At 54.6% G+C, this 26,907-nt stretch overlaps 13 protein-coding genes across 13 annotated transcripts; 6 read left to right on the top strand and 7 right to left on the bottom strand.

Annotated features, from left to right (window-relative positions):
* Window positions 1-1,187: 1,187 nt before the first annotated feature.
* GMORB2_3470 (gamma-glutamyltranspeptidase / glutathione hydrolase) lies at window positions 1,188-2,931 on the top strand (the record flags this gene model as incomplete). The annotated part of the gene is made up of 2 exons (XM_035465446.1): window positions 1,188-1,552; window positions 1,617-2,931. 2 exons carry the CDS (start codon window positions 1,188-1,190, stop codon window positions 2,929-2,931), a joined length of 1,680 nt encoding a protein of 559 aa, XP_035318711.1.
* A 372-nt stretch (window positions 2,932-3,303) lies between these two features.
* On the top strand, window positions 3,304-4,913 carry GMORB2_3469 (ethanolamine-phosphate cytidylyltransferase; the record flags this gene model as incomplete). Its single annotated transcript, XM_035465445.1, has 4 exons — window positions 3,304-3,439; window positions 3,529-3,646; window positions 3,723-4,451; window positions 4,568-4,913. 4 exons carry the CDS (start codon window positions 3,304-3,306, stop codon window positions 4,911-4,913), a joined length of 1,329 nt encoding a protein of 442 aa, XP_035318710.1.
* A 1,348-nt stretch (window positions 4,914-6,261) lies between these two features.
* GMORB2_3468 (uncharacterized protein) lies at window positions 6,262-8,463 on the top strand (the record flags this gene model as incomplete). Its single annotated transcript, XM_035465444.1, has 3 exons — window positions 6,262-7,238; window positions 7,326-8,038; window positions 8,102-8,463. 3 exons carry the CDS (start codon window positions 6,262-6,264, stop codon window positions 8,461-8,463), a joined length of 2,052 nt encoding a protein of 683 aa, XP_035318709.1.
* A 996-nt stretch (window positions 8,464-9,459) lies between these two features.
* Window positions 9,460-10,941, bottom strand: GMORB2_3467 (Delta24-sterol reductase; the record flags this gene model as incomplete). The annotated part of the gene is made up of 1 exon (XM_035465443.1): window positions 9,460-10,941. One exon carries the CDS (start codon window positions 10,939-10,941, stop codon window positions 9,460-9,462), a length of 1,482 nt encoding a protein of 493 aa, XP_035318708.1.
* Window positions 10,942-12,340: 1,399 nt separating this feature from the next.
* On the bottom strand, window positions 12,341-12,619 carry GMORB2_3466 (uncharacterized protein; the record flags this gene model as incomplete). The annotated part of the gene is made up of 2 exons (XM_035465442.1): window positions 12,341-12,403; window positions 12,497-12,619. 2 exons carry the CDS (start codon window positions 12,617-12,619, stop codon window positions 12,341-12,343), a joined length of 186 nt encoding a protein of 61 aa, XP_035318707.1.
* Window positions 12,620-13,490: 871 nt separating this feature from the next.
* GMORB2_3465 (L-lactate dehydrogenase (cytochrome)) lies at window positions 13,491-15,118 on the bottom strand (the record flags this gene model as incomplete). The annotated part of the gene is made up of 3 exons (XM_035465441.1): window positions 13,491-13,642; window positions 13,766-14,938; window positions 14,995-15,118. 3 exons carry the CDS (start codon window positions 15,116-15,118, stop codon window positions 13,491-13,493), a joined length of 1,449 nt encoding a protein of 482 aa, XP_035318706.1.
* Window positions 15,119-15,443: 325 nt separating this feature from the next.
* GMORB2_3464 (Phosphoglycerate dehydrogenase or related dehydrogenase) lies at window positions 15,444-16,505 on the top strand (the record flags this gene model as incomplete). Its single annotated transcript, XM_035465440.1, has 1 exon — window positions 15,444-16,505. One exon carries the CDS (start codon window positions 15,444-15,446, stop codon window positions 16,503-16,505), a length of 1,062 nt encoding a protein of 353 aa, XP_035318705.1.
* Window positions 16,506-16,775: 270 nt separating this feature from the next.
* Window positions 16,776-18,293, top strand: GMORB2_3463 (transporter; the record flags this gene model as incomplete). Its single annotated transcript, XM_035465439.1, has 2 exons — window positions 16,776-17,367; window positions 17,419-18,293. 2 exons carry the CDS (start codon window positions 16,776-16,778, stop codon window positions 18,291-18,293), a joined length of 1,467 nt encoding a protein of 488 aa, XP_035318704.1.
* A 219-nt stretch (window positions 18,294-18,512) lies between these two features.
* On the top strand, window positions 18,513-19,568 carry GMORB2_3462 (4-hydroxy-2-oxoglutarate aldolase; the record flags this gene model as incomplete). Its single annotated transcript, XM_035465438.1, has 2 exons — window positions 18,513-18,971; window positions 19,044-19,568. 2 exons carry the CDS (start codon window positions 18,513-18,515, stop codon window positions 19,566-19,568), a joined length of 984 nt encoding a protein of 327 aa, XP_035318703.1.
* Window positions 19,569-19,940: 372 nt separating this feature from the next.
* On the bottom strand, window positions 19,941-20,132 carry GMORB2_3461 (Aldo/keto reductase family; the record flags this gene model as incomplete). Its single annotated transcript, XM_035465437.1, has 1 exon — window positions 19,941-20,132. The coding sequence occupies one exon, from the start codon at window positions 20,130-20,132 to the stop codon at window positions 19,941-19,943; it is 192 nt and encodes a 63-aa protein (XP_035318702.1).
* Window positions 20,133-20,200: 68 nt separating this feature from the next.
* On the bottom strand, window positions 20,201-20,634 carry GMORB2_3460 (aryl-alcohol dehydrogenase; the record flags this gene model as incomplete). The annotated part of the gene is made up of 2 exons (XM_035465436.1): window positions 20,201-20,408; window positions 20,615-20,634. 2 exons carry the CDS (start codon window positions 20,632-20,634, stop codon window positions 20,201-20,203), a joined length of 228 nt encoding a protein of 75 aa, XP_035318701.1.
* Window positions 20,635-20,939: 305 nt separating this feature from the next.
* Window positions 20,940-22,664, bottom strand: GMORB2_3459 (Fungal trans; the record flags this gene model as incomplete). The annotated part of the gene is made up of 1 exon (XM_035465435.1): window positions 20,940-22,664. The coding sequence occupies one exon, from the start codon at window positions 22,662-22,664 to the stop codon at window positions 20,940-20,942; it is 1,725 nt and encodes a 574-aa protein (XP_035318700.1).
* A 2,404-nt stretch (window positions 22,665-25,068) lies between these two features.
* Window positions 25,069-26,556, bottom strand: GMORB2_3458 (Secretory lipase; the record flags this gene model as incomplete). Its single annotated transcript, XM_035465434.1, has 1 exon — window positions 25,069-26,556. One exon carries the CDS (start codon window positions 26,554-26,556, stop codon window positions 25,069-25,071), a length of 1,488 nt encoding a protein of 495 aa, XP_035318699.1.
* Window positions 26,557-26,907: the final 351 nt, after the last annotated feature.

Genomic DNA, 26,907 nt, shown 5'->3' with positions numbered 1-26,907 from the left:
TTGAATATAAAAGCCGAGAAGAGTTTGGTTGTGGACGATGGAGATGCTTTCCATGATTCCATGGATGCTAACGCAACGGCTTCCCATGTGGACTTGGTGGAGTTATAGTGCTCTCTAGTGGAGATAGTACTGTATTCCAGGAGGAGTGGTCGCCATAAGCCTCTAAGTGCTCCTCTGGAGGCCCCTATAACTCTAGACATGGGCCACATATGAGCAGGTCCCGCCAAGAGGTGGAGAGCACCTGCCTCCCCTTTGCACCAGATCTTCCATTTCAAGGAAACATTTCCATTGAAACCACAAACATGGGTCGATTCTTCGTGCACCAACATCGGTAATCCAATTCGTCATGTGTCTACTCACATCCCGTTCGACTATCTTGCAGCACAATATCATTAGGGCCATGCTCTTTCACCGGTAGGTACCGTGTTTGACGCAGATGGACACTCGAGGGGCAACAAGGTTAAACGATTGAGGCTCGAGATTAGAAGTCCGAGAGGGACATTCGAGGCCGAAAGCGACTTGAATGGCAAAGAGTTTTCCTTGGAATCTCAGCTTGGCCAACCGTCTGTGATTTCCTAACTTGGCTTTGGATTTGCCGCACCGATACGAACTGAATAGTCGAGTATGACTCTTATTACTACTAGGCAGTATTGCCGCAATCTTGCCACGCACGTAATGGATGAAAAACCTGGTTATCAAACTTATCAACAGGCACCGTTGGGGACAGCCGATTTTACCAAACCGTTCAAATCAAACAGCTGCCTGATTCGCCCAGATGTGGCCCGTGGGAAGGCTCACGGGAGCCCTCGCAACGACGCCGGGGCCCCCGAGCCAAGTTGTGGCCCGTACGTGCATGTTCGCTGCATGTCAATGGATTCGCAGAATTGGCGTGGTGGGACGACGTTGCGTTTTCTCTCTGCCTTCGTCTACATCTCCAAAAGGCCCTTGTTTTTGGCAGGGAATCAGCTCCGCTAGAGCTAATAATGCACAATCGCATAGAGATGGCGCAACCGTCCTCGGCTGATATAACTAGGCGCCGATTGCCGCCCGCCTGATGTTTTTGTTATCTAGTGCTCCCCTCTCACGCCCTCCTCTCTCTTTTCCCATTCGACGACTTGGTCTTGTCCATTGAGCCAATTCCAAATTGCCCTTATCCCCGCCCTCACCCTCACCCCTCTCCAACCACGATGGGTATCAGTCTGCTTATGCCGGCTCTTCTGGCAGCTACCCTTCCCTGGGCAGCTGCAGCTCCTACTACGGCGGCTGGTGATCGCCTCGGTGCTGTGGCCAGCGAGAACAAGGTCTGCTCCGAGGTTGGTGCTCAGCTGCTCAAGGATGGAGGCAATGCTGCTGATGCCATGATTGGCACTGTTCTGTGCGTTGGCGTCACCAACATGTACCATAGCGGCATTGGTGGGGGAGGTTTTGGCATTCTGAGGACGAGCAATGGCTCCTACGAGGCCATTGATTTTCGTGAGACGGCGCCTGCAGCCGCATACGAGAACATGTTTGCCAACAACACCGATGCCAGTCTTTATGGCGGACTGGCTAGGTAAGCCGAGTGCTTCTCATTCATGCAATTGAGCCAAACCGATTACTAACATACAATTTTGAAGTGGTATTCCCGGTGAACTGAGGGGTCTCGAGCGCATCCACAAGCATGCTGTCCTGCCGTGGGCGCACGATGTCGCTCCCGCCATCAAGCTGGCTCGATACGGCTTCGAGGTCAACGCTGACCTAGTTCGGTACATTGCCAGCGTGGATGACAGCTCGTTCTTGGTTGAGGACCCATCTTGGGCCATTGACTTTGCGCCCAACGGCACACTCGTGGGTTTGGGCGACACCCTGACGCGCAAGCGGTACGCCGACACGCTCGAGACGATTGCCAAGGAGGGCGTCGACGCCTTTTACACGGGTCCCATTGCCAACGCCACCATCACGGCCCTGCGCCAGCACAAGGGAAACATGGTCCTGGAGGACCTGGCCAACTACACTGTCGCCCTGCGTAAGCCTGCCCAGATCAAGTACCACGACCACCTGGCCACGGCCACGAATGCACCCTCTGGTGGTGTCGTCGCCCTGAGTGCTCTCAACATTCTCAGCGGCTACGACAACCTGGGTGACCCTGCCGCAGTCAACATCTCGACCCACTATCTCGACGAGGCCCTGCGCTTCGCCTACGGTCAGAGGGCTAACCTTGGCGACCCGTCGTTTGTCGATGGCCTGGACGAGTACCTCGCCGAGATGCTGGATCCCAAGACGGGTGCTGAGATCCGCTCCAAGATCTCGGATGACCACACGTACCCCGTGGCATACTACGACCCCGAGGGTCTCGAATCGATTGAGACGCCCGGAACATCGCATATTGTCACTGCCGACGCCAGTGGCATGTCTCTGTCGCTTACCACGACCGTCAACCTCCTGTTTGGATCACGCGTCGTCGTCCCCGAGACGGGTGTCATCATGAACGATGAGATGAACGACTTCAGCATTCCCGGCGTGTCCAATGCCTTTGGCTACATCCCCAGTGAGGCTAATTTCATCCGCCCCGGCAAGCGCCCCCTCTCATCCATCTCCCCCGTCATACTCGAGTCTCCCGAGGGCGAACTGTACTTCAGCATCGGTGCCGCCGGAGGTAGCCGCATCACCACGGCCACGGTCCAGAACATCCTCCATGTCATTGATGGCGATCTTACCGTTGCCGAGGCGCTCGCAAAGCCCCGCCTGCACGACCAGCTCTCGCCAAGCCAGGTGGAGTTTGAGTACAGCTACGACAACAGCACTGTCGCCTTTCTCAAGAGCCTGGGTGCCAATGTCACTTGGACGGCGCCGGGAAAGAGTACCGCCCAGGGTCTGCGCAGGCTCAAGGGTGGTGTGTTTGAGGCGGCCGGGGAGCCTAGGCAGTTGAATTCGGGGGGTGTTACTGTTTAGTGTAGATGAGGAGATAGCAGTAATTTGCAATTTGTATAATGAAATTGTTACCGGCCAATTCTTGATTATCGACCACCGCGATATGAAAAGGACAGGGGATTGCCGTTTGACGAACGCGAGTATAGCATAATAACAGACAATTGAAAGCCTGGCATAGTTACACTTGCTCTAATCCCGCCACCACTAATGATAAAACGTTGAACAAAAGCTCCTTTCCCCACCCCCGCCATCGATCTGCGCGTCCTTTACAAATGCTAAAACCCCCTCGACACCGCCATCGCCAGACGAAAGAGAGACCCTACAACTATCCTCCCACGGTTACGACCTGTACAACATCTCGCATAATTATCATAAAAAGAAACACTCACCAACATGGCTAGCGACAGTGCTGCGGCGACCGTCGCACAGGGGCAGACGCCGTACTACCCTGAGCTTCATGGGAGCCCCGCGCCAGATCTCCTCGAGGGACGCGTCTGGGTAGACGGGTGCTTTGACTTTTTCCACCACGGTGAGTATCTCGTCTTCTGACTGAGATAAGCTCTATTTCAAAGGGAAGAGGAAGAAGAAGAAGAGAATTGGAATTAACTCCCCTGGCAGGCCATGCCGGTGCCGTCGTTCAGGCCCGTCAGCTGGGTGATGAGCTCTACGCCGGTGTGCACACAGATGAAGACATTCTGGCCAACAAGGGGCCTACGGTCATGACTCTAGCAGAGCGGTACGTTTATGGCGAAAGAGGGAAAACTGGGCTGTGTAGGCGATCGGGAGACATTCGGAGCTGACGAAGATTATAGACTGGCCGCCGCCGAAGCCTGCCGCTGGGTGACGCGCACGGTTTCGCACGCGCCCTACGTTACGGACCTCGACTACATCACCGCCTTTGGGTGCAAGTACGTCGTGCACGGCGACGACATCACTTCCGACAGCGACGGCAACGACTGCTACCGCTTCGTCAAGGCGGCCGGCCGCTTCAAGGTGGTCAAACGGTCCCCTGGGATCTCGACGACAGACCTGGTGGGCCGAATGCTGCTGTGCACCAAAACGCATTTCATCCGATCGCTGCAAAATACGGTGGAGGGTGAGGAGGGACCCGGAGATGAGGAGGAGCGTCGCGCTCAGGCTGCTGCCATGCTTGAGCGTATGAAGCTGTATGCCACGGACGAGACGGCCAAGGCTCCTGGGGCGGATGTGTGGTTCTGGTCCGAGGCGAACGCTACATCTTTCACCAAATCGATTGAGGGTAAAGGGTTGCGGCCCGGCCAGCGCGTGGCGTATGTCGATGGCGGATTTGACCTGTTCTCCAGCGGACACATTGAGTTCTTGCGTCAAGTTGTTCTGCGCGAGGAAGAGCTGGCCCGTCAGAGTGGGTGGTACAACAGTTCTGCTGTGGCAGAGCGCAAGGCGGCCAACAGCGGAAAGGACTACCCTCCTGCCTACGTCATCGTTGGCGTCCATGAGGACGGCGTGATCAACCAGTGGAAGGGGGTCAACTACCCCATTATGAACAGCTTTGAGAGAGGATTGTGTGTATTGCAGTGCAAGGTAAGGAACCGTCTGTCCCCCTGGATTACCTGACACTTAACTGACGGTGAAAATTTAAAAAAAAAAAAAAAAAAAAAACCCTGAAACAGTATATAAGCGGCGTCGTCTTTGGCGCACCCTTCTCCCCGAACAAGATATACCTCGAGTCCCTCCCGACGGGCGGCACCCCCTCGGTCGTGTACCACGGCCCCACGTCTTTCATGCCCCTCACCTACGACCCTTACACGGATGCCAAGACCATGGGCATCTACAGCGAGATTGGCGAGCATGCTTTTGCCGACGTCAATGCCGGTCAGATTGTCCAGCGTATCTTGAACAGTCGCGACAGGTATGAGGCCAGGCAGAGGAAGAAGGGCGTCAAGGCTGGACTGGAACAGGCTAGTAGGCAGAGGGAGATACTCGAGGAGGAGCAGAGGAAGAGGGAGGCCCAAAGGGCTGGTTGACCCGATGTCTCTAGTCTGCTTCTCCTTCTTCCCTTCTTCGTCCTGTTTCTGCAAAAGTGAAAATGGGAGCGATCTTTGATAAGCTTTGGTATATTTGCTTTCTTTTGTTCCTTCTCTCGTCTCTTTTTCTTTGATATCGATAGACACGACAGCATCGTTTATGATTAGTCATTAATCATTACTATAGTACTACTACTTGGTAGTACTACTATTCTTTCAAGAATCAAAAAGGATACATTTTTCATTTCTTTCCAGCTCTTTTGTAGTGACCTGTGACTCTGTATTCTGTTCTATGCCGTATGATCCAGTGCTATATATCATCTCTTTTACATCCTGTACCCGGTGGTCAGGGCATACGTACGATGAAGCCTATATCGTGTACCTCATCGTGATGCTGTAATACGCGCATCGCCCTCGCCCTCGCTCTCGCTTTCGTGCCAACGGCCTCGCCCCTCAATCTGCATGCTCGAGTGACGGTACATTGTGCGTCGCGCGTGGGCACACCGGACTTGACTTGACTTGCCGCGCCACAGTTCCGAGAGTCAGCCTGTTGGTAAGTACTGCCTTGGCACTGTGCAGTACGGTGATTGTCGTCCATTGAGAATGTCGCCACTAAGGTTGCACGTGCGTTGGCGGGGGTCATGGGATGGTGTATCGGTTCATGGGTTGATGTAGATATCGTGATGATGCTGGCGGTATTCAGATATGGGTTCAATTCCATTTGAAAAACGTCACTTGATAGCGCAGACCAGTACGATAATTAAAATGATGATACGAGTTATCAGTATTACTAGCAGTCGAGTCGAGAGAAAGAGAGGCAAAAGAGAAAGACGAAGAGTTCCAGCATGTTCTCAATGTGTCATCATCACTTTTGCCCCACCTTCCTCGTTGGACGCACCACCCGTCCGCTGCGCCTTCCCCAGCCCTATCTATGTAGTAGTACCTTTTCTGGGTTGGCTTGATGAATTCCTATTTCTATTTCTTCTCGTTCATTCCGTTTTTTTCCCTTTTCTCCCTGCTTCACCTCATACACAGCGAATACAACTCCTTGAGTTCCAGATAAGCGCCGTTATATAACCCGACCGAAACTGAGAACAATAATATATCTCCGACGCCGCGTCGACCTTATTTTTTTTTTGCCTTTTTGGCTGGCCCTTTCTCCTTCCCCACTTTTGCCGCTCGAGCCGTCCCGCCATTGTCGTCATCGCCCGTCTGGGCCGCATGCTTGGCCCTCGAGAGACGAAGCACTCAGAGAGAGAGAACGGAAGATAGACTCGAGTCTATTTGAACCTAACTTCTAATACACGTTATACACACACATCAGATTCAGATACTTGAGGAAATCGTCATGGGCGACGTTCACCACGGCTCCCGTTATAAGGAGTACGATGACCAGTCCGACGACGACGGGTATTCGCGCACTACCGTCCGTCGCTACAAGGTCAAGCCTGGTCGCAACGGTAACCAGCACCAAGAGGTTGTCGAGGTTGGCGAGGATTACCGCCCCCAACACTCCGAGAAAGAACACCGCTCCCACGACGACTACCAGCTGCAAGATGGCTACGAATATGATAGCCAAAGTCGCCAACCAGACGGTGTAAAGGTTCAGCGCCAATATGCCGACCACTGGGACCATGACCGAGGTTACGACGTGGAGCGCTACCGTAAGGAGACAGAGTATTATACCCCCCGTCCCGAACTCAGTTCCGAGCACCACCATCGCCGCGACCGCGACCACGGCCACGACCATTACGTCCCGGAGAGTCCTAGGACCGCTGTCGATGACCACTACCGCCACGACTATGACCCCAACTTCATGGTGCTAAGGAACAAAGACCACAGACATGGTCGCGAACTTGCACCGAGGGACCGTTTTAACGATGACTACTACTATCACCGCGAATCACGCCGCCTTGACCCTGACCGTGAGAGGACACATGCTCTGGCTCGCTACGATCGCTATCGCCGTGATCAGGGATACTCGAGTGACGAGGGGGATCATCGTACCCGTCGTCGCCTCGCTCGGAGGGAGCGCAGTGAGAGCCCTCCGCACCACAAGCGAGAGTTGGCTATTGGTGCCCTAGCTGGTGCCGGTCTCACCGCCCTGATCAACAGCCGACTGGGCGAGGATGGCGAGCTTCCCGAGCACCGTGGCCAAAAGGTACTGGCGGGAGGCACTCTGGGCCTCTTGGGCACCGAAGCACTCCGTCGTGCGCACTCTGCCTATGGCGATCGCTTCCACGACCACTCCCCCGATAGCCATTCTTCCTTAAAGAAGGGCCTAAGTGTCGCCGCTGTTGCCCTGGCCGCTGCCGGTGCCGCCAAGTACTATAAGTCTGGCAAGGTAGAGAAGGAGGAGGCTCATCGTGGCCGTAGCAGGAGACGTCATCGCTCCCACTCCCGTGCCCGCAGCGCCCCCTACTCAAGGTCGGCGAGCCGCGGACGTAGCTTGTCTACCGCAGCTAAAGCCGCATTCGGCGCTGCAGCTACCGCAGGAATTGCCAACCATATTCGCAGCAAGTCCCGCGGCGGATCGCGGAGCAAGTCAAGGCTCCGCCGTGTTGCTGAAATGGGTGGCGCCGCGGCTCTAGCTGGTGTGGCTGGAAAAGCCTATCAGCATCACCAGAAAAAGAAGAGCCGCTCCGCCGAACGGTCCCGGGATTTGGGTGGTGATGATGAGGAGAGCGACCATGGCCATAACCACCGTCGCTCGAGCCATGCTCGGAGCAGTCGTACACGAAGCAGGTCGACGGCAAGGTCCCTTCATCGCTCGGATGCTGGTTCCGAGCCCCAGCTGGGTCTTGTCGAGTACGGCCATGGTCCACTGAGCCCAAGTCAGCGCTCAGAGCAGCAGACGTACGAGGATGAGGAGCGACGCCACAGGAGACGCAAGAGACGTGGATCTCCTGGCCAGTCGGATTATGAGTCGACCGACGCGAGCTCGTGGAGAAGTAGGAGCAGGAGCCGTATCCGCGATATGGCCGCGGCCGGTGCGACAGCCCTCGGAATTAAAGAGTACAAGGACAAGAAGGACCAGGAGAAGAGGGAGTGGAGGGAACAGAGAGATGAAAGGACTTTTGATCCCGACCAAGACTCACGGCCGCCCCGCCAGCGCTCTAGGAGGCGTAAGCCACGGCCCTTGTCCGTTCCACAAGGTACGAATCTAGCATGCTAACATTCTTTCGCAGGCCACAATGAAGAACCTGACGACTACTTTGATGATCCCCCTCCTCGACACGGCTCACCTCCCGTCGCATCCGGTGGAGGCGCCTATTACCCTCCCTACCCGGCCACTCCCGGTTCCGGAGCCACGAGCGGGGGTTACACGCAATTCCCAACCGCCGACCCCCAGCAAACGTACATTCCCCAAGACTACACGGGGTACCCGCCACCGCCGGCACCTGTCCCCCCCCCAGCGGGCCAACCCCCGTCTGCGAGCGGATACGTCCCGCCTCCACCTCCGCAGGGAACTCCTCGCCACGATGCCACGCTAGACAATGTGAGTCCTGATGCCACCGTGACCAGGGGACAAGGCACAGAGGGTGCGTGAGAAATCGGGATTGCTTCTGCTGTACCAAGAAAATTCCTCAATCACGTCTCGAAGTGATCGACTAACAAGGTGTGTCAGTAGTCGAAGATGTAACCCCATCACGCCCTTCTCTCCACCAACCAAGTAGAGCTCTGTCTCGCCGTCATACCTCATACCAACCGCCGATGACGGACTCGGATGGTGACACTGTGATTCTGCCCGACCGCTTTGACAGTCACGGCCAACTGCTGGATGGAAATGGTGGCGGCAGACAGAGTGGGAGGTGGACCACGCGTCAAGGCGAATTTCAACGCCGTCCACAGCACCCTGGTGACTGGGACGTTAGAGGCGCTTGGCATATAGGTGGTACTGACCCGACTTATGTGGAGGGTATGGCCAGGGGAGTGACAGATATCCTGGATGGGCGTGTTGGCTTGATGAGGTTCCTGGGTGACTTTCTCGGTCAGGGATTGTTGGAAGATGAAGGACACGGTAGAAGAAGACGGCGTAGTAGATGATTTTTCTCTTGTCTCTTCTTTTTGTCTCTTTTACTTTCTTTTCCTATTTGCAAAGTAGCTAATTGTTTTGGCTATATATGTTGCGTATTTCGGACACTATTTGTTTCTGCCGTTTTTGCTTGACGAATTCTAAGAATGAGATATCTGTTTCCAGTAACAAGTTGAATTTTCTAGCTATATTTGCAAGTTTCTTCCACGAACCCTAGTCCATTCCCATGTTGAAATGAGCTCTATGGCCAGTAACGGCCCTGCTCTTTATCGGTTTTATATTTCCTTTTGGTTCTTATTGCAGCAACACAAAGCCCATTACACATTCTTGTGTGTCAGTCCAAGTACAAAGGCATGGTATTCCGCGGCCAAAACAAACACAAAAAAAAAGACAAGTGCAAAGGGTGAAAAACAATGACAACGGCATCTGGTATCTCAAAAAAAGACGTGGTGACGCTACATTAAGGTTTGATTTGGCAAAAAAAGGGAGGTTGTGTATGGAAAGGGAACCTCAATTCTTGAGGAGATATTCCTTGTTACCCACGAGCTTGTCGTACATGGTCTCGAGGATGCCCCTGACAGGCCTGCGCTTGCCAGCACTAGTGGACATGTCGGCCTTGAGCTTCTCGTAGATGGTGGGGAGGCTCTCGGCCTTGTACTTGGCACGCATCTTGTTGTAGATGTCGTGATCGTAGATTGTCCAGAATTCTTCCTCGGTGTAGTAGGTGCGCGCGTAGAGGAGCTTGGCCCCCAGAAGCTCTGCGCTGCGCAGCTCGAGCTTGCGGTTCAGGTCGTAGAAGGCCTGGGGGTCGCGGGGGCCGCGGCCGTAGACTCCGACGGCGAACAGGCGCTGGTCGGCAATCTCGGAGACGCGAGGGTGGAAGCGGGATATCAGCCCGATGTCGCGTGGCTTCATGCAGGGAGCCAGGAAGATCTGCAGCTCGGGAAGCGTCTCGTTGACGAAGGCGATGAAGGTGGCCACATTGTTAGCGGGGATACCAAAATCTTGGACGACGTATTCGCTTGCTAGACCTGACTTGTGAAGAGCGTGGTAGCAAGTACGGCTGTCGAGGAAGGGGTCGGCCAGACGGCGTGTGATCCAGTTCTGCGGCACGTGGAAATGCATGAAGGCGAGCTTGCCGCCCCAGAAAGCGCCATGGTCGTAGCGGAACAGGTAGTCGGTCACATTCATGTAGACTGAGTGGGGGGACTCCGGAGTGGGCTTCTCGCGCGTGAGGATGTCCTCGATCGTGTCGGCGAACCAATGGACTTGCATCTTCTTAAGGGCAGAGTTCCCGGCCGGCAGCTCGTCGACAAAACTGCCGTACATGACGACAATCGTGTTCTTGCGGAAGTAGACGCCGTCAATGAAGTGAATGTCCGGGTCCGCAGCGGCCTCCTCGAACATTTCATGCGCGCGTACCACTTCTTCCACCCGCTGGAGGTCGACGCGCACGTAGGGCTTGGCGGGGATGAGCTCGACAGTGAGCAGGGTGACGATGCCAAAGGTTCCGAGGCTCCCGGCCGAGTGCTCTAGAAGGTCCGAGTTGTGCGTACGGCTGGCCGTCTCCAGGGTGCCGTCACCAAGAACAATCTCAATGTCGGATACGGTGTTGCTGAAAAGGCCATAGCGATACATGCTGCTCTCGCCAGAGAATCCCGAGAAACCACCGCCCACGGTGATTCCCTTGAACTCCATGACAATTTTGGGGACGACGCCCTCCTTGAGGCAGTGCGCCGCCAGCTCGTCCATGGGCACCTTGGGCTCACAGCGCACCGTCATGGTCTCCTTGTCCACAGGGAACAAACGGCCCATGTCGCTCGTGTCGACAATGGAATCGCGCTTGAAGGATACCGGGCGTGTGGAGCTCGTGGACCCATGGTAGACGCGAAAGTGCTTCTTTTCGTCGTGGAAGTACTTGACCTGGGACTGGATGCGCTTGACGGCTTCCTGGTGCTCCTCCAGGAGCTTGGCGGTGTTATCTTGCGTCATCGTGGTGGTATTCGTGTTTTTGATAGTCAATTGCCGTTGTTGGTTCGATGGCAACCTCTCAATTGCCTATGGGTAGTGAACGGGAAGTAAGAGAAGGAAAGGGGCTTTCAAATGGAAGAGAAAGAGGAGTATATTAGAGAGAAACAGATCCAGGCTGTGATGAGCCCACAAGCTCAATCTCGGGGAGGCGGGGGAGCTTGATCAGTGTCTCACGGTGTGGCAGGGGTGCGTGCGCGTAAGCCACGAGTCCCGTAACTTGGAGTACGTAGTAAAAATAATATTAACGAGAGCGAGAACGAGTGTACAAAGTACAAGAGAATGTGGAGAACTCTACCTGCTGCGCCGCCCTTGTACTTCCTTGTGTGCCGCTCTGTTCTGCCTATCAAGGAGAAAAAAGGGCGAAGGGAAAGTCGAAGAGGAAAAAGGAAAATACTCGTACGAGCCTGGGAGACAAGTAAATTGGTCGTGACGTGTGTTGTTTCTCCGTGAAAATAGGGAAGGAACGATCCCGGTCAATCCGGCAGGAGCTACCGTCGTCACTCGAATTGTGCGGAAGGTGCGACCGATCAACATTTCATTCCTTCCATGAATTTTTCTTTTTTCTTTTCACATTTCCACATTTCCACATTTCACGTTGCATTTGATCTCGTACGAGTGATGCAGAAATCCCTCTTTTTCTCTTCTTCTTTTTTTCTTTTCTTTTAAATTCTGGACTACGCGTAGATCTTTGTTGCATCTCGGTTGCATCTTCATAGCTCGCTTCAGCCATGTTCCTTCAGTATTTATCAATCAGCCCTCATTTGGGTTTGAGCCTGCCAATTTAAATGCGCCGAGCCGCATCAGTCTACCTTGACAGCAACCTTCTCCCCAAACACCCTCATGGTACCAGTCGATGGCACCCTGCGCCTTGTCCAGCCCCTTACCGTATACCAAAGGAGCCGGTGCGATATTGATGAAGTTTGTTGCTTATCACATATGGGAGCCAATCGTTCCAGATGAACGGACCGTGTCCTTGCCGAAGATGCACCCACCATTGGCTATATTCCAGTTGCTAGCCCACATGCACGAATAAGGAGAAAATCGGTTGCAACTTGCCTCCTTTCAGTGTCGCACCTTCAGGAACCTCGACGGGTGGAGGGAAGGTAATTGGCTGAAGAGAGCCTAGCTGGCCCTCGGACCCGAGCTTCAAGAATATTTCGAACGACCTTTCCAGAACTGGCTCGGACACAATAGCAGCGAGGACACCAACAATGTCAACCCGGGAAAGCTCTTTGGAAATGTCCTCAATGGCACATGGGGATGTGTGGTCGAAGACGTGAGTGATACCGACGGAGCGACCGAGGTCCTGGTTGCGAGTACCAACAACAGTGGTAACCATGTATCCGGCCGAGACGAGAAGCTACGTGGTCGATGTGCCGATGCTGGAGCTGCCACCCCAGATAACAACGATCTTGCCGTTGGGCTTGGGCGTCGCCGTGAGCTAGGGTAAGGACAATTCGATGCCCGTCTCTGGGAAAAGCGCATCGGCCGCCGAGCTTATAGCCAGCGGCAACACCACGGTGTCTTTATAGGCCATGGAGTCTGGGATCTTGCACACAAGGCGCGCTTTTGTTGCGGCGTAGCGCTGAAACGTCACCTGCGAGTAGTCAGCTGTCATGGCCCCAGCAAAGACACCCATGACACGGTCCCCTGGGGCGAAATTGTCGACGTTGGACCCGAACGAGTGCACCTTACCGGCGCTGTCAGAACTTATGACAGCAGGGTACTTCCTTCTTCACTGTTATGTCTCCCTTCTGGACGATTACCTCGGCCGGGTTGATGGCCACGGCGTGGATCCTGAGCAAGACGTCGTCCGGTCCACAAGTGGGGAAGAGGCTAGGGCCGACTCTTCCTTGGGCCTTGGGTTCCTTCAACCAAACGGCTTAGTTCTGTGGCGGCATGCTGACGGTTGTATGAAGATGTAAAAGGTAAGTGTGCTGGTGGTTGTAGCTTGATGCTCAGAGTTGATTGACCATCCACCTACCAGCGGGAACATGCTCACCTTATACATATCGGCAACAAAGTGCATCTCAGATTTTGCAACTTTATTCCGCGCCTTAGATCCGTCTTGCACGAGCATTCAAATGAACTCACATTTATACAATTCTAACCCCCCAGAAGCACTTTGGCGAAACTCATCATGATACCTTTTCCCGCCCAAAAGCTCCACCGGCCTACGGAGTCCCACTCCCGGCGCAACGGTTTCCGAATCGGGAAATACGTGCAACGCTAAACGATCATTGGCTACACAAGGGGGTAGACGAACTCTGAGCGGCAGCTTTTAATGCCACAAGGCCCAAATGAGCGGCGGAAAGGGATGACTATTACGGTCTCAAGGTGATGGATAAGATTGATTACTATGCAGATGATGCGTGGGATGGATTCTAAGCTGGCCAGGTCTACGATATATGCACTTGACTGACCGCATATGTCATAGACCCATTCATGTCGGCAGTTACCCGGTGCCAGAACACCAAGTTTCATTCACACCGTAGCTGAAAGTTTAGAATCTATAATTTGGTGGTTCTGATTATTGGTTTGAATCTACTCATATCACGGAGATGGCGCTCAATGTCGGCCGTGTTGAGCATGTCTGGGCCTAGTTGGTCAAGGCCCGTGGCTCCCAAAAGGCGCATGGAGTTTTCAATTTCATCTTTGAGGACTGCGGCGGGAGTTAGTGAATACTCACAATCATAGAAAATGGCGCAAACGATATGAGGCGCGCGAGGAACAATTGAGGAGAGAGGGCATGGAGAAAAAAAAGGAAAGAAGACTGTCAACTCACTTTGTGTCAAGTGCTGTGCACCCTCTTGTCCATACACGAGCGAGTATAGATACGGCCGTCCGATCCCAACGGCAGTAGCCCCCAGAGCAACAGCCTTGAGGATATCGACACCACGCTCAAATCCTCCGTCGACATAGACCTCTAGCTTGGAAAAGACATCAGGACAGCGCAGCCGCAGCTCTAGCAGGTTGAGAATAGCCGGCTGCGCTGTGTCGAGCGACCGACCACCGTGATTAGACAGCATGATACCATCGACGCCCACATCTGTAGCGCGCTGGGCATCTTCGATGGACTGTACGCCCTTGAGAACAAGGGGGACAGACGACTCTCGTCGTATCCACGCTAGGTCATCCCATGTGAGGGCCTTGTCGATATACTGGGCCATCAGACGGCCCAAGCCACCGCCCTTTTCATCCTGTGTAGCAGTTGCACCGCTGATGGCAGCAGCCTGCACTGGTGCGTTCGCAACGGAAACACGCTCGTCTGCCTCGCGTTTGCCGGGTACAGGGGCATCGACCGTGACAAAGACAGCACGGATACCTAGGTCGCGCGCCTGGTGGAGCAGGGTCGTTGTCTGTGCCCGGTCGCGGTTGACGTACAGCTGGAAAAAGAATGGGTGCCCTGGTGGCGCGGCTTGCACGATACTAGATAGAGGGAACGAAGCATTGTTGGAAATGCACTGAATAAGCCCCTCTGATGCGGCGGCACGGGCGAGGGCAAGTTCACCGTCTGGGTGGGCAAGACGAGCCATGGCGGCGGGGCTGATGAAGAAGGGAGCATCGGAGGCGCAGCCTAGGATGGTGCGCCGCGTATCCACAGCGCTTACATTGCGCAAGATGCGTGGCTGGACCATGATGCGCCGGAGAAACGACTTGTTTTGCTGATGGGTCACCAGATCTGTTGCTGCGGACGAGTAGAATGCCCATGTCTTGGGGGTGAGATGCTGTCGCGCGGCGTCTTCAAAGTCGGCAGCGTTGATGAGCGCTTGAAGGTTCGCCATTGCGACATCATCGGAGTCGACTCTGGGCCCTTCCTTTCTATCGACCTCCTCCTCTTCCGCCTCGTCCAAGATACCACGACATTTTTCGGTGGGGAGGTTAGCCTCTAGAAGACCCGGTGCATGGATCTTGTCAAACTCGGCCGTTGCGTCGCGACCTGCACAGTTAAGAAGGACTGTCCATCAATCAGAAAGCTGTCGGTGAGTGTTGCTTTATGTGTGGGTTGCTCACCCTGTGCACCACCAGGATGCTCATCGATGAACGAAGTCAGATCCCATACTTTGGTGTGCACCGCCATCCAGCAGTCATCGCGCGAGTTGTGCGCAGCAAGGTCAGCACGACTGAGAAGATTCATGACTGACAGTGTTTGAGAGTTTCCTTCGTCAATGAAGGACTTCTGCAAGCTGATAATTTTCAACACTCAGTTGATCAATTGGTTGCAGCGTCGCGTCGTAAACATTGACTTGAACCTCGGACTTCTTGCCGAGGGGTCCACAATCAACTCCGATCGGGAACTTGAACGGGATGCATTCAAGTGAGAAGTGGAATCTTACCCCTCGAATGAGTCAATTCTTGTCGTCCTTGATTTTCAATATCATCACTTCAAGGAAGAAGAGGAAGGAGAAGGAATACAAAAAAAAGAAGAAAAAAATACCAAAAAAAAAAGACTTCTCTTCAACATGGCCAAACCCATCGTCCTCCACCTCGGCGAGCCGATCAAGTACAACCATCAAGAATACGCCACCTTCTCAGAACGCTTCACAGTAGTGCACAATGACTGTTTGGATCGTGAGTCATTCATCCAAGCACTCCAGGACAAGTGCTTCGGCGACTTCTCCGCCTTGTTCCGTCCACACTTCCAAACAGGCGGCGAAATGGGCCAGTGGGACGACGAGCTCATCTCCCTTCTCCCCAGTTCCGTGCGCATCTTTGCCTCAGCCGGTGCCGGTTTCAACTGGGCTGACGTGGAGTCCCTGGGTCGCAGGGGGATATGGTACGCCAACGGGGCGGGAGCGAGCGACGAGGCCGTCTCTGACTCGGCGCTGTACATGATTCTCTCCGTGTTTCGCAACTTTACGCGCGGACAGTTGGCGGCGCGGACGTGCGATCCCGAGGCTTTCACAGCAGCGCATAAGCTCCTGGCCACTATATCCGCCAACCCGCGGGGACACGTGCTTGGTATCGTCGGGCTGGGGTCCATCAGCAGGAAACTGGCGCGGAAGGCTGGTCCCAACGGTCTGGGGATGAAGATCCATTACTACGATATTGTTCGTGCACCAGTCGACGTCGAAGAGGCACTGCAGGCTACGTTTCATCCTACGTTGCACGGCCTGCTCTCCGTTTCGGACTGCGTGAGTCTGCACATCCCGCTGAACCCACACACGCGGGGACTCATGGACGCTTCTGCATTCGCTGCTATGAAAAATGGTGCCAGATTGGTCAACACGGCTCGTGGTGAGGTGGTAGACGAGGAAGTCCTCATTTCGGCCCTGCAGAGCGGTCGTCTTTCCGCCGCGGGACTGGATGTTCACGCGAACGAGCCACATATCAACCCCATTCTCGCAGCCATGGAGAACGTCACGCTTACTCCACATATCGGTGGTGGTGCTCTTGACACGCGCATCAACTTTGAGCTTTTTGCCATGCGAAATATCGAGGCTGTAGTGGGGGATGGTGGTGAACCTCTGACGCCTGTGAACCGCAGGGCCGTGGAGGAGGCGAACGTCGCTGCTACGAAGTGAGAGGGCCACGACGTGATGAGCATCATGCGGGAATAGCCAAGATGCCAGCTGCGTGGATGGGGCAGTAACACCATCTGGGGTATGCGGGGGAAATCTGGGGTTCGGGATACCGATAGCCGGTGTAAGTTGAACCGGACTTGTGGCCGAGACGCCCCCCTCATCAGATGGTGTGGTACGGGATCGTGCAATGGTATAAATAAAAGCCGTGAATCTCCTGAAAGACGGAAGTTCAGCTCTACTTGAGGCCCATATTGTAGCCTGCTTTACGCAATGGACATCAAGTCTGCCGAGCACTGCGAGAAGCCCGACGTGGCTGTCCTGCAGCCCGATGAGCTCCCTCTCCCAGAAGAGCTGGGTGAGCTCAACGATGACGATAGGGAGATGATGGAGAAGAGGCTTGTGCATCGACTGGATGTGACGCTTATGCCTGCCGTCTTCCTGCTCTTCCTGCTCAACATTCTGGACCGCAACAACATTGCCAGCTCTAAGATTGTCGGCATCACAGACTCTCTCAACCTGTCCAATGCGCAGTACAACACGTGCCTCCTCCTCTTCTACGTCGGCTATATCATCACCCAGGTGCCGTCCAACATGATTATCGGAAAGGTGCGCCCGTCGTACTACATCTGCCTCATCACTGCGCTGTGGGGAATCCTGTCCATGTGTCAGGGCTTCACCCGCGACTTCGCCGAACTGGCTTCTGTGCGGTTCCTACTGGGCCTTGTGGAAGCACCCTTCCTGCCTGCCGTCTTCGTCCTCATGAGCTGCTGGTATAATCGGCGCGAGCTGCCGCCGCGCGTCGCAATACTGTATGGAGGAAACATGCTCGCCACTGCCTTTTCGGGCCTCATTGCCGCAGGGAGTAGGTATTTGCGTCCGGATCCCTGCCATCTGCCTGTCTAACTCGTCTCAGTCACCGACCGTATGCAAGACGTTGCCGGTCGGCCCTCGTGGTCGTGGCTCTTCATCATCGAGGGCTCCATGACGGTCGGCATCGCCATCCTCCTTGTCCCCGTCCTGACTGACTACCCACTGCAGAGCCGCCATGTCTTCATCGGCCGGGACCTGCAGCTCTATGCCGAGTGGCGCATCCGCAAGGAGAATGCCGGCCTGGCAGACGAGGATGCCGACTCCGTGTACCGCGGGCTGCTGCGGGCCCTGGCAGACCCGAAGCTGTACCTTTTCGTCGCGATGCAGATGGCGCTCATAACGGCACAGTCGTTCAACAACTTCTTCCCCTCTATTGTCGGTACACTGGGGTACGACAGCACGAAAACGCTCCTGCTCACGTCGCCGCCCTATTTCTTCGCCTTCTTCGTCTCGCTTGCCGTATCGTTCCACGCGTCCGCCAGCAAAGAGAGGGGGTACCACACTGCTCTGCCGATGGCCGCTGGCCTCCTAGGGAACATGCTGGCCATGTTTGTCCCCTCCACGGCGGGCCGCTACGTCTCCATGTTCCTCATGACGGCTGGGACGTACGCCCCGTATAACCTATGCGTCAGCTGGGTGAGCGCTTCGCTGCCGCGACCCCGTGCAAAACGTGCTGCCGCGCTGGCCATTGTCAACTTCATGTCTGCCGGTGTTGCGCACTTTTACACGTCGTACATGTTTCCCGATTCGCAGAAGCCGCGATACTATGCTGGTGGGGGCGTCATGAGCGGCGCTTGCGTCGTCTGTGGTCTCATGGCGCTGTTCATAAAGTCTCGTCTTAAGAGGGAGAATGCGAGATTGGAGGAAGCTGAGAACCGCGGGGAGGTCACGGGTGTTTCTTTTAGATATGTACACTGATTTACGCACGCTTCGTAACGTATTCAAACACGTTCGTGTAATACTCCGTCTTAATACATGAATGCAAAATTCCTTGTAGCTGCCCCGCTCGGAGACAACTCCGAACTCTTACTCTAGATACAAATGACCGATGTTCCAACCTCTAATGTGAACCATCAGACCAATGTAAACATCGAGTATGAACTGGGAAGTAGCTATCATAGTTCCAGAATCATCACCATGTCCAAGATTGGCTCTCCCAAGGCCCGGCCCCTCCCGGCCGGCGTCTACACTCCCGTCATCACCCTCTACAACACCACGCCCAGCCAAACCGTTGACCTGCCTGCCATGTACCGCCACTGCCAGCACCTCGCCAGCAGTGGCATGCACGGCCTCGTCTATCTCGGCACCAACGGCGAGCTGGCCCTTCTGACGCGCGATGAGCGCAGGCAGATAATCGCCAATGCCAAGCGAGCCCTCGTCGACATGGGCCTCTCAGAGTACCCCCTCGTCGCAGGGATCTCAGCCCAAAGTACAGCCGAGACTGCCCTGTGCGCCCAGGAGGCTGCCGAGGCTGGCGCCCTCTGGGGCCTGCTCCTACCCCCCAGTTACTGGGCCAAGGCGCTGTCGTCGGACGCTCTGGTGGGATACTACCGTGACGTCGCTGATACAAGTCCAATCCCTATCATCATATACAATGTATGTATTTGGTCATCGCCTCCAAGTTCCCTCAGGTTTCTAGTGTGAATACCGCTTACTTACATGAAATAGTTTCCCGGGGTCACGGCCGGCGTCGATCTCGACTCGGACCAGATTGCAACTCTGGCTGCCCATCCTAACATCGTGGCGACAAAGCTTACATGCGGCAACTTAGGAAAGCTTACACGGCTGACATCGCGGTTTCTGCCGTCGCACTTTGGCGTCTACGGTGGCAGCAGCGACTACCTGCTCCCGACACTTCATGCGGGCGGCAACGGGTGCGTTACGGGAATGGGCAATGTGTTTCCCCGATCGACTGCGCGCGTCTTCGACCTGTGGAAGGAAGGCCGGCTCGAGGAGGCTGCTGCTCTGCAGGATCTCGTGGCCAATGCGGAGTGGGCCTGCAAGAAGGGCCTCGGGTGCACAAAATACGGTGCCTGGTGGTACCTTGGTAAGGACATCGGGATTGTGGACGAGGCTGCTTTCCATATGCGCAAGCCGTATCAGGATATTCCGGAGGCAATGAAGAAGTGGTCCGTTGACACGCTTGGCGTACTGGCCGACACGGAGAAGAAGCTGGCAGCTGAAGGGAGATAGTAGATGGTAGTGTATACCGATAAAGCTAGTTCGGATTTTAAAGGCTGGGAGTGCCAGAAACCTGAAGAATCATGTTGCATGTGCAGAACACACACACTGCAGGGCAGGAAGAAAGTGTTGGATATATGTGCCGTCTATTTCAGGGCAGGCCGAGACCGTCCGTGATAAGATGCACCGCATTCAAATGCCTCTCTTACTACTCTTAGGACAGTATCCCTTCTCCGAAAGAGCATAATATTCACCCGTCAATTGAACATCTAGCGAGCTTACAGCTTGCTAAATGCATTCGACAGTGTTGAGCCTACGAATATGACAGCAACCCTTGCGTAGGACTCAATCCGTAGCAACCTGGGGCATGCTGACGCCCTTAGACTAGGCAACCTGCTGAACGGCATCCACAATACCCAGACTGGAATCAGCAAACCACTCCTCTGTCTTGATATCCGAGGCGCTGCCAAGACTCTGAGAGGAGGTGGCCACACTACGCGGCTTCGACAGTATTCCGCGGCCGAGGGGGCTCCGAGAAATGACACCGACGCCGGTGGCCTCACAAAATGATGGCATCTCACGCTCCTCCTCGTGGTAGAGCAGTAGAGTAGATTGTAAAATGGCTGCATGTCGATGAACTGCGTTTAGTCGTGCATCTGCGTCGTGTACAGCAGACGTGCAAGCTCCCAGGCGTGCATGCTTGAGGCACCAAGGCACCGCACTTCACCAGAGACGACGAGCTCGTGCAGGGCACGCATGACTTCTTCGGAAGGCGTGTCACGGTCTATACGGTGGATCTGCAGCACGTCAATGTAGTTCTGTGGCCAGACGCTCGAGGCGCCCGTCCACAGACTGCAAGATGTGCCGTAGTCCAAGGAACAAGATGTGCTTCCAGATATTTCTTATGATCTTCTTTCCCTTCTTATTCGGAAACTTCTCAATCGGTTCTTCTTCATTTGTTCTTGCACACCAGATCTCGGTTTTGATTCATTCTCTGTACTTGGTTGTGTGAATCGGACTTCTAGACGAGTGGCCCGCAGCCTACACGGACTTCTTACCGGGAGTGTAGATCGGCCATATGTGAAGCACATGAAGCGCCGTCAACACCGAAACGAATAATAGCTCGATGTTAACTCCTGGAAACTTCTATAGACCACTTGATTTCTAAGATGCTTTGTTACACCCGAGCCCCCCCCCCCCCCCCCCCCCCCCCCAACACCTTAATCATTGCTGCCGTCAGGTTTACTCCGTATTTCTACGTAGTGGCAAGTCCCATAACGTCACAAACCGAACCATGTTTTCCTATGACAAGGTGTCCTTGACTTGGGAGAGTATTCTGTTGGAATATGCAATTTACAGTAAAACAGATTAAGCAAAGGATCGCTAGAATAAACCCGAGATATTGGCGTCATCATCAAAGGAATAAAACAGAGCATCACTCTCCAATGCTGCGTCAAACCCCGCGAGGTCCATCTTGGTAAAATCGATACCTGCGTTGCCTAGAGTTTCAGCCGTGACATTGCTATTGTCCGCAGTATCCTGCAATTTGGCAATAATTTTATCTAGACCGTCCCCCATGAGCTTGACGAGGTGCCAGCGACCCACGGGAGCAGATCTGTACAACGCAATCAGCCGTTTTACCAAGCCGACAACAACAGATGTCTGTACCACATCGTCTAGATGAGGCTGCGTGGCCAGGCGTGCCAGGAACATACAGGCGTAGCCCGTCATTGCATGCATGTAGGATGGCATGCCGACGAGGGCGGGTCGCATCTCAGGGTTGGTAATAAGCATCTCGACGATGGCCGTCGCGGCCGTGACTGCTGCTACAGCCGAATCACGTACCGGTCCGGCGATTGTTGTCGCCGCCACCGCCTTGGCATCAGCTCCCTGGAACACCTGCGCGTGCAGATGCAGCGTGGCGAAATGGTAATGCAGCAGGACGCCGTTACGCGGAAACCCGCCTATATGATTATGCCGTGCGGGCACGACGACGGACCAGTGGGCCAACCAACGGTCAAGTTGTCGTCCAAACCCGGTCGTATGTACGGCCAGGACGGTTGCGGGAGTGTCGTCTACCGCGCGCATACGCTGCATTATGTTCAGCAGAGCTACTTGGCTGGCCAAGCGCTGGTCTTCGTCCGTAGCCGATTCCGCTTGACGGAAGGCCTCCCACCCGCTCAGGGCAGCATCATCATCGTATCGGATCATGGCATGCCGCCCGTACAGCGTCGACAAGTGCTGATCGCAGATGTACAGTACGTACCATAGACGCACGGCGTCGACGGCATCAGGCGCGCCCGTCTGAACGGCACGTACATGCTGACCCGCTAGGTTGAGACCCGCCGCTCGTCGGATGGCATACCCGGAGAGGTTCCAGCTCACGTCAGACAGCCAGTACGAGGCGATACACATTGCCCGCACATCATCGTGGTCCATTCGGCGCTGGAACAGTGTCGCGGCCATTAGATGGCGTAGTTCGCCCATGCAAGTTCCGTACAAGCCTGGTGGTGCTGATGTTGGCGACTCTCCCGTGTCCGTCATGTGGAGTGCCGCCACAGTGAATATGCTCACTGCCAATAATCGACTCCCGCGACGTAGTGCGTCCAGCGTAGCGTATGCACCACCGATACCGTACATGAAGTGGTCTAGATGATCCATGTACATACGGAACAGACGCTCTGCATCATCTAGGGCGAGCTGCCCGCGAGATACCAGGTCGTCCACTGCGTCGTTTGAAGAGTCTGTGTGACCTGTGATACTACCGTTTGAAATACCTGCCCCTCCACCGGCTCTGTCATCTGGTCGACCCGGGTCCGCCTGGGGTGACCGCAGTGCCCTCAGCTTGGTCAACCGGTACAGCGAGTGGATGGGTACATGAGGGAGACCGGTGTCATCTTCGGGGAGTAGGACAGGTGAGTTGTCGCACGAAGGACCAATGTCACTGGTAGCGTGGGTACCCCGGTGGCTACTGTCGCTTGACTCTCCAGAGATGGGCGCGGGAAGGTCAGATGTCTTGATGCTCTGTAGACGTGGAGGCGGCGACAGGCCAAGCTTCTCAGTGATACGGTATAGCTGTGCATGTAACATTTCCATATCGACAGCCATGGCTTGGGAGAACCTAGATTTGAAGACAAGAGTGTTAGGAGATCATATGATTCCTGTTCTCAGCTGGACGCCGTACTCATTTCCTTCACTCAGCAACGTTTGAAGGTTCTTGTTCAGAGTGCAGCCGAGATCTCTCTCCGCGCAGCGCTTGCATGGCGGTCCCGACCCGTCCATAACACATTTTATCTGACAAGGTACATTTAGAAACAGCCAACTGATACGTTTCCTCGAGAATAAGGCTCACTTTGTGCTTCCGACAGGCCGTGCAGGCCTTAATCTTCCGAGAGATCTGGGGAATGGCCGAGCCTAAGGTCGGCCCTGGCGCGGAGTTGCTCCATGAGCCGGCCGGGCCCCACACGGTATCACTTTCGGCGTCGGCCTCATCCCAGCTTCGTTTGTTGCTCATTATCGAGTATAAGAATATCTTCTTTTCGTGTAATCAGGTTCGACGGCGTAGAAGGGACTCTGACATATTGCGTTGAACATGATCTCAATGTACCGCACTTCCCCGGATGCTTGTATATCCAGGAAGGGGGTGCAGATGCGGGGAAGATGGGGAACACACGCGGATATGAGAGGGGCATAATGGGGTATCAGTCACAGCTTTAGCTCGATGGATACGCCTCATTCATGGAGACAAAATCGTTTCCTTCGGTTCCGTGCTATACTCTATCATGTACCCAGGGGAGCCTTATAGTGAGCTTGATGGGTATGAGGTGGAGCGACTATTTAGAGAAATAGCCTCTCCGAGGGTTGTTGGCGTGGTCAGTTTGACGATACGGGACAAGTCATTCATGCTTTGCAGGACATTGAACAAGCAATGCGGAGTTGGAGGAAGATATTAAGACGCCCACTTACACCGAGTGTCGTGGGGCTTCATATGCTCTTTCAACAGTTTCTATAACCCTACAGCCCTAACCCCTAATCAGGTTCAGCTGCCTCCAATTCGTACAATACAAGATCGAAACAGTGTTCGAAGTGCCCTGGTGAGAACACCTGTCAATACAAGTCCAACGGAAGCTGACGTGGTGAAATCTTACGCCACCATGTTTGAATACTACCTGGATACATAAGTCATACAAGATGCTGCGGGGTCCTGTTAATGGATCTTAAATCCGGCTTCGTCCGGCGCCGACGGACTTTATCTGCCGCAACAATGGCTTCTTCCCCAGCCATACGCCGAAGAAGACATCATTTCTTCTGCCCATTTCACAGCCACGTTGCGTATTGTTATTATGGCGTATCTAGGGATTGTAGTACATGCAAACTTCGCAGAAAACAAGGCGAGTCGGCTTGTATCCAGCGTTCAAGCACTCTTCGTTCTGACCTGCATGTGCCAGTGCGACGAGACAAGGCCAGCAAGTGCTATCAGTACAACGTTCCGACTTCACTTTTACGTGCACTGGTACTAACGAACATCCCTTTGTCAAGTTGTGCAGCGCAAGTGTTCGTATAGGACGGCACTGTCTGGGCTACAAGTCTCATACAGACTCGACATTTCGACACTATCACACAACCGAGCTACCGGAAGCCCCCGTAAGCAGATATCGCGATGCATTCTTTGTAAGATCGACGACAGCATTGATTCGTATGCCAATTAATTCTTCACTTGCGATTATTGCGTGCGTCCGGCCCACCCAGACCTCTCGAGAGGCTGCCACAGAGCGCTATGAACCTGCTCCGACGGCAAGCACATTCATGTACTGTCTTCGCCATTCTGGTCATGTACCCGCTGCGTCTGATAGCAACGCAGGAGGCTGCCATTCCTGATTATGTGGCTCACCACATATGTATGTGTTTGCAGTGGATAGGCCATTGGCAGGACATTGGCCAAGCAAAATACGTGGCCCAGGATGGTAGGAGTACGCCCGATTCGTCTATTGCAAATGCCAATACCATCATTACTTGGGCCGACATAGCAGGGTGAGATTCAGTCACGTCCGAAGGGGATCGAAAAATAAAGCCCCATTCATACACTCACATTTAGGTGGGGGAATCGGACTATTTCAGTTTCCTGTCTCCTTCGGCCCGCGAACCCCAGACCTGCCACTCCTCTACATCATCATGGGACAGTTACGTGCTTCTCTCTGGACCCTGCCAGAATATCGAAGCCTCGCTAGCATGGCGGTGCACAGGTCTCAGACGGTCTACTGGAAAGACAGGACAAGATACATAACTCGTTCAGAGATCATGGTGATAAAAGGTGGCTCAACATCTCAATCAAGACAGATAAACATGTGTCTTATAGAGATCGGCAGACAGACTCATCACGGCACTCGAAGAGCAAAGGCCACGAGATAGGTATTCCAAAGTGCACTGCCTTATTATCCAGTCAAATACAAAACCAGAAACTACAGCAATGATTGTATACATATGTCTCTCGTCAGAGGACCGGAATTCCCAGTCAGCGAACTCCGTGCCCTCTGATACTAGTGTTCCAACTGACGTCGACGTTGAGAGGCTCGAGGCTTTGGCTCAGGTTAGAATCACCCTTGCCGACGGCAGCAATCAGCTCGATAAGCCGGGAACCAACGGGCTCGAGGCCAAGTGCCAGGGCTAGAGGATCCAGGGTGTCATTGAAGATAGAGGTGCGCCTGCAGCCCAACTCCAGCCTTCCGTCAAAGGCATCGGAAACAAATCTCAGCGTGCCAGGAAAGCCGATAGGCTCGGAGGTGACGTGCCCACCGGCGGCCAGGGTGACGAACTCAACGTTGCCGCCCTTAGCGCACCACGACTCAGCAGTCTTCGAAGCAGGGTCATAGGGGATGATCTGGTCCTTGCTGCTATGATACATGTGCACCGGGGCGGAAGGAGTCCCTGACTTGGCAGCCCCCAGGACCGTGTCATCCAGTATGCTGACTATGGTCGGGTCTTGCAAGAGTGCGAGACCTAGGGACTGGAAGCTCTTGGAGAAGATGCTTTGTTCGACGAAAAGAACGACAGCCTGATGTGAGCAGACTGTATTGATGGCATCCAGGACCGCGCGTCCATACGAAGTCAGAACGCGGTCTATAAGGGCGTTCATCTTCTTGCCGTAGGCACTGGCCTTAGAGAGACCGTTGATGGCCACAGGAGCGAAGCCAGCGTAGAGCGTGTTGTCAATAAAGGTGAGCGTGGCGCTCAAGGAGGCGGGGGTGCCTCCGAGAGCCCAGCCGCGGATGTCAATCTCGGGCGCGTACGACGGCTGCAACTCCGCTGCCCATCCAACGGGGATAGATCCTCCAGAGTATCCGACACCCACGACGGGAGGGGTCGTGGACGAGAAGCCCAGCTCGTCAGCAAAGTTGCCGACCGCACGGATTCCATCAAGAGCGGCCTTTCCCTGAAGGCGTCCGACAGCAAAGGCAGCATCGGGGCCTTCATAGTCAGGCGAGGCAACAATATAGCCGGACAGGAGATACGCCTCAAGGACGAGACGCTCGATGCCGGTGATCCACTCTAGCGGCATGGCGCCGAGCTGGTAAGTGTAGCTGGGGCTGCAGATGTTGCTAGACGAGTCGTAGGCCGTGTGGAAGGCGACGAGCCGGTCCTTCCTAGGGTTCAGCGGCTTGAAGATGGTGGTGGCCGTGGTGATAGCTGAACCGTTGACGGCCGTGGTGCGGTACAGCAGCTGCCACGCTTCGATAGGGTCAGGAATGAAACCGAAGAAGGCGGGGAAGATGCGACGCGAGCGTATGATCGTTCCGGGTGCCACATCCTCTAACCCTGTAGGGTTCCGGTAGAAGGGGTCAAAATCGGGCCACAAGGCGCGTGGATGGAGGTCTGTCACCTCTGAAGGCTCGGCCTCCCTCGACTCAATGCTGACGTCCCCGGGCTCAGCGAGGACATTTTCACCGGCAAATACCAGGCTCACATAGATCAGGGTCAAGAGTCGCGTAGATATGAAAATCATGGAGGTTACTAGGGGTGAGGGTGACGAAAACGGGGGTGGCCGTCCTAGAAATAGGACTGGGGATGTTTTCAATAGCGAGCGAGCCCCGAATGGGTGTAACCAAACGGGCGATCACATGGGGATAGGGTCAGGCGAACAAGAATACTTGAGAGTTACCCCGGACGATCGAAGGTGAACCGAAACCTGAGATATAATGCAATACTCAGGAACTAAGGAACGACGAGAACTAGATAGACTGGGCCTCCCCAACAACATTGAAGTCTCCGAGAATGCGAGCCGCGCTGTTGATTCTGGTCCATCACGTATTGACGAGGAAAGACTCTGGCTGAAACTCGTGTCGAGCGAGTACAG

This window comes from Geosmithia morbida (genome assembly GCF_012550715.1).
Source record: "Geosmithia morbida isolate 1262 chromosome Unknown scaffold_18, whole genome shotgun sequence".
Lineage (NCBI taxonomy): Eukaryota > Fungi > Ascomycota > Sordariomycetes > Hypocreales > Bionectriaceae > Geosmithia > Geosmithia morbida.
Note: the sequence above shows the minus strand (reverse complement) of the source record. Positions and strands in the feature narration are given on the sequence as shown.